Source organism: Sinohyriopsis cumingii, chromosome 7 (assembly GCF_028554795.1).
Source record: "Sinohyriopsis cumingii isolate HCF-2022 chromosome 7, ASM2855479v2, whole genome shotgun sequence".
Lineage (NCBI taxonomy): Eukaryota > Metazoa > Mollusca > Bivalvia > Unionida > Unionidae > Sinohyriopsis > Sinohyriopsis cumingii.
Genome location: NC_142967.1, coordinates 108,920,388 through 108,930,821, shown reverse-complemented (window position 1 = coordinate 108,930,821; position 10,434 = coordinate 108,920,388). Strand labels below are relative to the sequence as shown.

Here is a 10,434-nt window from a genome sequence, read left to right as displayed (position 1 = left end):
GGATAATGTGACTGGGTGGGACATCATGCTACATGTCTGCGGCATGATGCCCCAGTGCTAGACATCACTATAAACTGCCACATTGCAGACATCGTAGTGATACGACTGAAAAATTGTTAAAGCTACGTTAAAAATCAAAATCACATCACATCACATCCTGTTACTTAGTTAAAGGCCATAGTGTTATAAAACCTGATCTTTAGCATATGAGCACGTATTATAAAATTCAGTACATAATAAGATGCCCTCTTCCAACAACTGAGTAAAGTATGATGATTCAAGACATGTCAGGACTTTACTAAATGCATGGTGCTTTCGATATATGGATTGGAATTCTGGACCCGTTTGATAACATTTTACATGGATCAGACCAAAATGAACATGTTGGAAGAATGTTTAAAATGTCCATTAAACTGAGTCTCAGTTCCGCTGTGAAGACAAAAACACAAATCACTTATTGCTTAACTCCTGAGATGTGAAGAAAAAAACACAAATCACTTATTGCTTAACTCCTGAGTTGTGAAGAAAAAAACACAAATCACTTATTGCTTAACTCCCGACATGTGAAGACAAAAACACAAATCACTTATTGCTTAACTCCTGACAGGGACATTGGAGATTTGAATGTCGGTTTAGAAACCAATTGATGCATTATGGTTATTTCAGATACATTTAGATGTTATCAAAGTATCTAAAACTTGATTATCATTGACCTATAGCCTGATTTCAAATTAACTAATGCAGATCTTATGTTATAAAGTTGACCAGCGAATTTATAAGAGAAAGCTTAAACATCTTACCATACGGAATCAGCTGAAATGTAAACTCTGTCTGGCCAATATGATTTTTCAACACAAGTGTATAGTTGCCAAAATCACACATTGATAAGTTCTGTAAGATGATATGTGCCATCTGAGCCTCCAACTGAACTCTTTTGCCATACATCACGTAATCAATAGCTATACGAGTGAGGTTTATGCTTTTACGGCTTGAATTATCAACAGTTATGGTTCCCTTTTGAATGCGAAAGCTTTCTATGGCGGGATCACTGTAGAATGGTATCGATATATTAATAGACTGATCTATTTCTCCAGCGAATGAAGTGTTTCCAAGCAAAATATTGGGCATACCTGGAAACAAATAATAAAATAATGTATGGATTATCATCTTTTTGATAAAACAAGCATATTATCACAATTATGAGAGTCAGTCGTAATAACCATATTTTGGTCGTAATGACCATATTTTGGCCATAATTACCATATTTTGGTCGTAATGACCATATTTTGGTCATTAATAAAGTAGGATAGTAACGAGAAATAAATTTAGTTTTCAAACATGAATAAAGCACGTGACACAATTTCATCAAAATCCCCCATACGTTTTGTAACGTATCGCTGTTTTCAACTTTGATGAAGTCATCTACAATAAAACGAGGTGTTATTATGATAGGCCTATATTTGATATGGCATTCCTGTGAAGGTATTCCGTAGTATCAGTCATACTGAGCCACAAAAGCCACCAAATCCAAGGTTGCATACACACAAGGTTACCTATCTGATCCTTTTGTTATTTGGTATATCTTAAAACAGGTTATTCCAGCAGATCATTTAGAACTGATTATATGCTTGAATGTTTGTATCTCACTTAGTCTTGGTTGTTCGAATGGATTGTCAGTTTTACCTTTATCTGTCTCTCTCTCTTTCTCTGGACTTAAAAAATGGTACTAACAGCTGCCTCGCTTGGCGTTCAGCATTAAGAGGTTAGTGTTAGGACTGGTCGGCCTTGTGTCAGCATAATGTGACTGGGTGGGACATCATGCTACATGTCTGCGGCATGATGCCCCAGTGCTAGACATCACTATAAACTGCCACATTGCAGACGTCGTAGCGATATGACTGAAAAATTGTTAAAGCTACGTTAAAAATAAAAACCACATCACACTCTTTCTCTGCATGATTGTGACATGTTTGTCTCTCTGGATATGTGCAGTAGAGAGTACATACAGAAAGATAAAGCTCAGAAAACGAGAGACAGAAACAGAGACTGAGATTCATGATAAAAACGTCCTATGGTTCGTAGAATTTGTAATTAAGTCACAATGATGATATGGATGAACTGTAAATTACTTTAAATGTATTACGCTTGATGAGAAGCTTGCCTAGCCCAAAATTATATATAAGTTTATTTATTTTTTATTTTAAGTATTTGTTTTGTATATTTTTCTCCCCTTAATAGCAACTTGCTTAGCCCAAAATTATATAGATATATATTAAAATAATTAATACTATCATACAGGTTAGATAAAATATTTAATTCATACTCTACAGGAATTCTAAGCCAGGTCCGCGGTTAAACGGCACCCATCACCTTGCCTGTACGTACCAGTCCATATTCCATCACGAGAAAGCACACATCACGAAATATTGATGCAACTGAATCTGTGTCATATGCACTCGAGGGTAGCAGACACATTTGAATGGCGACCTAGTAGTTAATTCTCATTTACTTACACAGTTATTCAGGATTACTATAAAAAAATCAAGGTAAATTTAATAATAGAATTACAAAATAATTACAAATATAATTCTTATTGTAATCAACTGCAAATACAGAAGTACAATATAATAGTTTGCTTGAAAATGTATTTTTTACCGAAGTACGAAATGTCAGCTTATATTACAGATAATAAAGCATAATCATCCTTTGTGTATGCCTGGACATGGAATGTTTCTAACACGAAAGCCTATGGTGTCGTAGTGATAGAGCATTTGTAGGGTATTGTCGGGTTGGATAGCAGTTACATTCATCCAGAATGATTCCATTACATTACAGACTAGAATTAAAGGTGGTCTTTAGCTAGCTAATCTAATTTCCTTAAGATAATTTGCATGGCAATTCTACAACTCAATGAACTAAAATATTTGTATATGTCTGCATGATCATAGTACATAATGATGTGACTGATGTACATGATCTGATGTTTGTGTGCAAAGCAATTGAGTATTTTTATCTGACAACTTAATTAAACCGTGCAAGCTACAATCAATCGGAGCGTGAAAGATGAAATTACTGAGTTGACTTGACAGCTAAAAGATTAGAGATTTCAGTTACAGTCACAGTTTTAACCAGATGTGTCCACGCACGAAATATTTATGAGGAATGAAGCTAGTACCCACTCTCGGAAAGAAAAAAAAACAAATCTCATAAACTCATTTTATTAAATTATTTATAACAATTCACGAAGTTATTTAAATTAATTGTTTCCTTTTGATGGGAGAAACGTCAAGATACCTTCTGAAGATTAAATGACCGACTTGAAATAACCAAAATCATCTTTCCTTAACACTTCTATTCTCATATGGATTACATTACCTGAACTAGTCATAGAATATATATATATATATATATATATATATATATATATATATATATATAACCTCGCTAAACTATAGATCCTGCTTACTATTGTTCTGTGATCGCAAATACTATATTGTTCACACCAGGATCAGAACCCAATGTAGATACCTGAAACAAGACCAGTATGGCAATCACCATGTCATGATATTTTCATTTCTAGTCAATGCATAGATCAAATGCAAAATCTAATACTTCATCTGAATGAAATCACCTTTCCAGTCTCTACAATTACTCTTCTATCTGACATTTCTGAACGCAAAACTGACCAAACTTTAAATATATTTAAGTTTCGTTTTCAAAAGTACATAAATGACAAAAGGAGCTTTAACCATTGTTTCTTCCATAGATTTTAAATATAAATGGATTCATTTTATTATAAAATATCATTCTGTCTTAGGTTTGATGTAGGTCCTCTTCGTACTAAATGCTATTTTGGTAACACCATTGTTTACTTATGGCCGAGTGTCGCAGAATAGAAACTGAGTGGGTTTTGGACCAAATGAATAATACAAACACAATGTGTGAAAGATGGAAATTTATGAAATGGATTAATAAAGAAAAATATATGGTGTACAAGTACAATGATTCTCTCACGTTCTCAACATACGATTGATCCAATCACTCTACACAAACATTCACACATTGAAAATAAACCAAGAATATAAATTCAAAATGAAATACAGATCCAAGAAACTTCATGGACTGCAGATATATTTCAAATAATATTATACACTACAAGAGAGATTCACAGAATCTCACGTATGGACTCCGATTAAGATTCAAAATCATCTTATGATATTCAAATGTGTTTCAAAATAATGTCAAACTATAAGAGATTCACATAATCTCTTGGAACACAAGATTCAAATTAATCTTATGAACATTAAAAATGCACCCAATTGACACAGCAATTGGACCAAACATTTGCTTCTAGACCCTTGTACAGTCGTACGGTTCCTACTCTGATGAACCGCATAGTTTCACCGCGTCCTTGGGTTGGCCCACACTTCTAAAGGCCGCTCGCCCCTTCCCGGATCCACCATATGTACTATCGTATACACACGTACAGACAGCATACAGCACTCTCTAATTAGCTACGTCTACGTCCGTGGCTCCACCACATGTACAGACATACGTACATACATACATATCGACAGCACGCAGCCCTAAATACTCTGGACACTCCAGACAGCTCTAGTCATAGTCACAGTCAGCTACAATAAAACCAAACTGGTCATAATAGTAGTTTCAATAAAATCTCTAGATATATGCTAATACATTAACCTCTAATGACTTGTAATTCAAATTTCAAATCTGCGTTGTAATAAATGCATTATTACGCGATAAGACATTACAAACTGAATAAACTTCGCATAATATAAATGTAACACTTACCACTATGACTGGAGAACAATGGAGAGCGTACACTCCTTGACGTGATCCAAAACGATCAGTGTGTCGGCTATAAATTGATCTTCCTTAAATCCATTGGAGAGTGAGTAATACTCAGGGCAAAATACCCGTGCATATCATGTTTTTAATGTCCCTCGTCGCAAGTAATTTCCGGTGAGGTACATGTTAGCACAGTCGCTTACCTGGAAAAACACTTATTCACCCTAGATAACGTTGTACGTATGTACAACGAAAATAGTGAAATAGTTCTAAGGCAAAACCAAGTTATGCTTTTGCCTAATTCTGTGACAGTGATATCTCCTTTTCCTTTTCCTTTTTCCAACCATCAATTTCAGCTATCATCACAACTTACTGGTTGTTGCTTTTTAATGTTTGTTTTCCTTGGTGGGGAGTTTTCTTTCAGCGTGTCATGTTCAAATAATCTTTAACACTATATCTGTCTGGCGAAAACAATATATAATGTTTTGAGAACGTTTTACCAGATGCTTATGCATAATTTAACAAACAGAATATACTTAAGCTTGCTAACATGAATTCTTGACAGATAAGATAAGCAATGAGTGAAGATGGAAACCTTTGCTAATGGCATGTACAAACTTATATATAACGGTACAACCCATTCAATTCATACAGCTTATAAAATCATCTGTGTAATGTAACAGAGATACATATCAGTATGACATATCTTTTTCCAAGTAGATTTCATAGAGTGGTAAGTAAAGTTTGGTTGACTAATGGTAATATAGGATTGAACGGTTTGTAGCATAAGCTACTTGTAAATGTAATTTATTGTTCTCGTGTAAAACGTCAATTATACCTGTGATACGTAGGCTCTCAGACCCTGTTTGCTCGAATTTGCCGTTATTCCCTATGATACCATTGCTGGCGGACCAGATGTATGTTCCTTTATTTGCCAATGACAGCCGTTCTATACGAAGTGTAGTGTGAGTCGCGTTACTTATACCATGTAGCCCAGTCCTGATTACTTCATTCCCCCACATGTGTATCCAGGGGTAGAAAGTGTTCTTCGCAGGGACACCATGAGCCTCACAAACGAGTACAGCAGTCTGATTCTGCATTGCAGTATCAGGTACAACTACCTTAATGTCAGGGGCATCTGTGAATTAAAGTAATATAACTGTATGGTATCATTTATTCGTGGTAGGTAAATAAATACACATTTTGGTCTCATTTACAAATCTTGCAAAATAATTATATCATTTAAATGCTTTTGCAAGTTACTGAATGCATATATTACCTGTTCAAAATATGTATGTGCCTATAATGATTGTAACAACCAATCATTTCACATTCTACCATAGCATGCACCCAGTCCTAGTGCAATGTCTGGTGACACTAAGGTAGAATTATTAAAAAAAAACTTGGATTCTATGCTCTCTAGTATACCGAAGACTGTTAGTCTCTTTGACTGTTCGACTTACGTCGCCATGATCATGCGCTCAACTTTAAAAATGTTAATGTCTACTGTAACCAATTTTTGTAATTACGTAAGTGCTACTTTATTTTACAATTTATACTATAAACGGGAATTTACATGGGGAGAGGTCTGTATAACCCATTTCCTATATTTACGGATGAATATAATTTCAACAAAACTTTTGTTGAAATAAGAAAAAATAAATTTCCTTTGTTGTGATCTTTGATCTGTTTTAGAGCTCAGGAGAATCTCTTTTCAGATAGTTACTGGCTGTGATTAAATTGTGTTTCTCCAAATTCAAACTAAAAGTACAATAATAGTACCTAAATGATAACAATTTACATATTCGCTGACCCGTATTACTATTATAGTGTCGCACTCGAGTTATTTAATTTACTAGGGCAGTTTAAAAATGTAAAGAATGAAACATTTTCTTAAAAGTATCTCCTTTTCAGCATCAAGAGTAGATTCATGTATATTTTTGATGAAAATGTATTACTCAATCAATGTCTCAAATAGATGGAATATTTAGACAATTTAACAGTTCTAGTACAATAAATACCTCCTGCTTTTCTGTAAGTCTGCATCATTTTCACGGCTGATTTTCTCAATGCAGGGTGATATCTTATATTTTGTATATATTTATGTGTTCACTGATGCCTGTGCATATGTTTCGGGCTTGATGCTTTGATCTTTAACATCACTTAATTATCTAGTGTCAAGCCAGATTCTTCACATCATGTTGTATATACTGTATATGTTTTACGTAACAGAAGCCCTGAATGTAGATTAGCTTGTAACTAGCCGAGTTACCTTCTCTAAAAAAGTCTTTATTATTATTATTATTAGTTACACTCATTTTTTTGTCTTTAAGGAAATGTATCTTTCGCCAAATAATTTAATTAATAGCCATACTATTTCCATTTTGAAACTTCCGTATATTTGTGATTTTTCACTTTGACAGAGCATGTTCTATGTTTAACAGGATCATTCACTTAATGTTTAAATCTTTTTCACTTTAATTTGCCGTTTACTTTCTTCTTTTTCTCTTATATCAACTGCCAACATTACTTTAACAGAGATTCATTTTATCAATTGACAATATCAAAACTTCTGGTAAGGAGAAAGGAACGTTTAAATATAAAATCATGTAGGTCAAATTAGATATCTAAATCTACCATATTAAACACAATATATGTATATTCTGATGACACGTACGCAAACAAGCTTTGAAAACGTGTCATACTCAGGATAGCAAAAATTCAGTTTTGATGCTGAAGGTTTTATTTGTCATTAGCATTTTGTCCCCAAAAATAAACCTGTATCGAAAATGTATGAATTATTAACCAACGCAAACATAATTAGAATGTTGACTCAATTTGTAACATAAACTAAAGTTAGACTGCACATATTAACACTTTTTTGATCGTTTTATGATGATTTCAACACTAAGATATACATCACAGTGAAATTTTGTGTTGAAAGGATCTGCATAAAAAACGTCAATAATTGCACATACAAAATTAGACATATTTTCATCTTTGATATCATGAACGTTTAGGTACAGAGAAAGAGTCATTATAGAAGTTTTATTTGCATATGTAGAAAATACAAACGAGACAAACGAGAATATGGTGACTTTAGAGCAAAACACAGAAAGAAAATGTTACATTTGTCTCGAGAGTAACTTAAAGCGAACTTCTAAACATTCCGGTAGATAATCTAAACCGAAAAACTTTGAAAGTGAACGCATATTCAATTCAGTATGATACTGCTTGTGATGAAACATTTGTAGACATTAATGCGTTATTTGATGTACTTTTATTACTTACCTTATTTCAACGAGAGCAAGAATTACAGGCAAGGTTTTAATTGACATTAATTCCTGCAATATATGCTTAAACTTAACGTAGCTTAAACCTGATAAGGGGGAATTTATAAAACAAACTCACATTGTACAATTATATCAAGTTGCTTCTGACTTGTAAGTGTACGATACTTCCTAGACGTTGCTGTGGCCTCACAGGAATAGGTCCCAGTATCCTGCTTACTGATGTTACCAAACATCAGAACATTGCCATCTTGTCTATTCTTCCATCGGATGACGTTGGGTGTGGGGTTTCCACTGGCTTCACACATGACAGATACAGACTGGGTCTCATTAACAGCTATAAGACTGGTGACGTTATACCGGATGATCGGATAGTCTGCAAGTAAGAATAACATTAAAATATAATTCAGTTTCTATAAAGCTACTTAAGCACTTGTATGCCACTAGATTTGCATATAAACCTGACAAGAATGCTTTAAGCTTGATAGACATGGGGTATAAATAAATGTTTTATATAATACGTTGTTCAACTCTCTGCAAATAATACATCTACAAAGGAGACAACATGTCGTCGTGTCAGTTGTTTCGAAATATGTTTCCGTACGTCTGAAATGTTGTTCGTCTTATATGGCGGAGACAAATTTTAATTCATAATGCCTTAATACTTTTCTATCCCAACAACAAAAGATAAGGCTAGATAGTTGTGCTAGTAAGTTACGTCACAAGACAGATTCATTTTTTTCTAATATTCGAATGGATAAATTAGCATTCCAAGCATGGATGCTTGCAGATAGAAGCAGCGGAGGTTGGTGGCACTTGCCCCTGGATTTCGCCGCTAAACATTTTTTGGCCTACATCTGTAAAACTTAATAGCTGATCACTAAATGTTTGCCACCCCCGCCCCTCCCGCCCCATAAAATAATTTTTCAACACCTCTAGTAACAAACTTCTTACAACACTTTATTCATTTATTTTTTTATTTGAATATTTGTTGGGAATATCTGGAAAAGAAGAAAGACACAGTAAACGAAAGCACTTGAAGATTTTTGTGATGCTGAAGAATGTGCCACTTAATGAAAAATAGGGTTTAAGCAATCCAGGTAGTCGCCATACAAAGTCAAAATGAGTTATCATGAAAATGCAGAAAGAAGTATAACTGAGACAGAATTATTAAGGAACTTCACATCTGACAACCAGAAAAATTGTTTTTGTGTAATTCAAGGTGTATACAAGCGAAACAAAATTTACAGATTTTCGAAGGGCAATCCTAGGAGTAACACATATCACATTTCAAAATAAAATATTCAAACATCTAGATATTATGTTATTTAATGCATTATAATTGCTAGTAGGTTGTATCTAAAGGTAAGATACGGTCACTCTTAAAGCACCGTTGGCATAATTTCATAACTGAATGTTATCATTAATAGCACAATTAGAATTTTAATGATTTTGTAGACAATTTAATTAATGGGGTATATAATTATAACGTTCTTATTGTTTCCTTTGAAGTGGATGGGAAAGATAATGTATTTACACTCAACGTCCAGCGCCAAAGGTTCGGACACGATTTGCAGGTCTTTGTCAGTAGTGAATGTGTTTACAAGCTTGCAGGAGACATGCTTTAGCAGCAGAGGGGGCGAATCCGACATTTTGTCCAATCGTTATTTTGCTTAATTATTACTTTCTGCACTCAACGGATCCGGTGTAATCAGCGCTGGTAAAAAAAAAACGACGTCGGTCCATCCTACACGATGGTGACGTCATTTGGTTTAATTAACACCTTCTGCGCGCCGATCCCAGCGTCGTCAGCGTCCGGTAAGCACATCGACGACCGCGTCGATGTCATCGCCCCCTCTGCTGCTATGATCTTACAAACAGAGTGATCACTAACTCCTCCTCCTGTAGATCAATTAGGTTATTTGACTGATCGGTAATTCTAAAATTAATTCTCGTTAAAAACCGATTATGGCATCTCATATAGACTGGATTAATCGGACTCTCAATGATCAAAAATCCCGGAGGGGCTGTTGGTGAAAACGAATAAAGGATATACCCCTGTTGAGCTTGATTTGATTGCTTGGTATCCACCTGATAACTCCCTTCGATAACATCACACACTAGATTAATCGCTATCACCGATGCGATATTTACGTTGTACGGGGCGATATGCCTACCACCATCTCCGTTATCGTGTTTGAGGATATTAGTTGATGGACCGAGAAAATCATTAAGAGATTTTCTTAGTTCTGGTGCGTTGTATCCTGAAAACTTTAAATCGGGTAAATCGGCTTCTGTGATATTATACTCGGTTAGGAGTTTTTGTTTATTA

At 34.6% G+C, this 10,434-nt stretch overlaps 1 protein-coding gene across 1 annotated transcript; it reads right to left on the bottom strand.

The window, feature by feature from the left end:
• Positions 1 to 747: 747 nt before the first annotated feature.
• LOC149795914 (limbic system-associated membrane protein-like) lies at positions 748 to 9,754 on the bottom strand. Its single transcript, XM_089963886.1, has 4 exons — positions 9,640 to 9,754; positions 8,224 to 8,478; positions 5,651 to 5,950; positions 748 to 1,130 (listed from the first exon to the last, which is right to left on the bottom strand). The coding sequence occupies exons 1-4, from the start codon at positions 9,752 to 9,754 to the stop codon at positions 748 to 750; spliced, it is 1,053 nt and encodes a 350-aa protein (XP_089820012.1).
• Positions 9,755 to 10,434: the final 680 nt, after the last annotated feature.

Excerpts from the sequence above, each read along its gene's own strand:
- LOC149795914 (XM_089963886.1), bottom strand. The coding sequence starts at position 9,754 with ATGTCGGATTCGCCCCCTCTGCTGCTAAAGCATGTCTCCTGCAAGCTT. Across the intron at positions 5,951-8,223 it reads ACTTGATATAATTGTACAAT|ATGCCCCTGACATTAAGGTA; the intron begins GTGAGTTTGTTT and ends TTTAATTCACAG. Across the intron at positions 1,131-5,650 it reads TGAGAGCCTACGTATCACAG|GTATGCCCAATATTTTGCTT; the intron begins GTATAATTGACG and ends ATTTGTTTCCAG.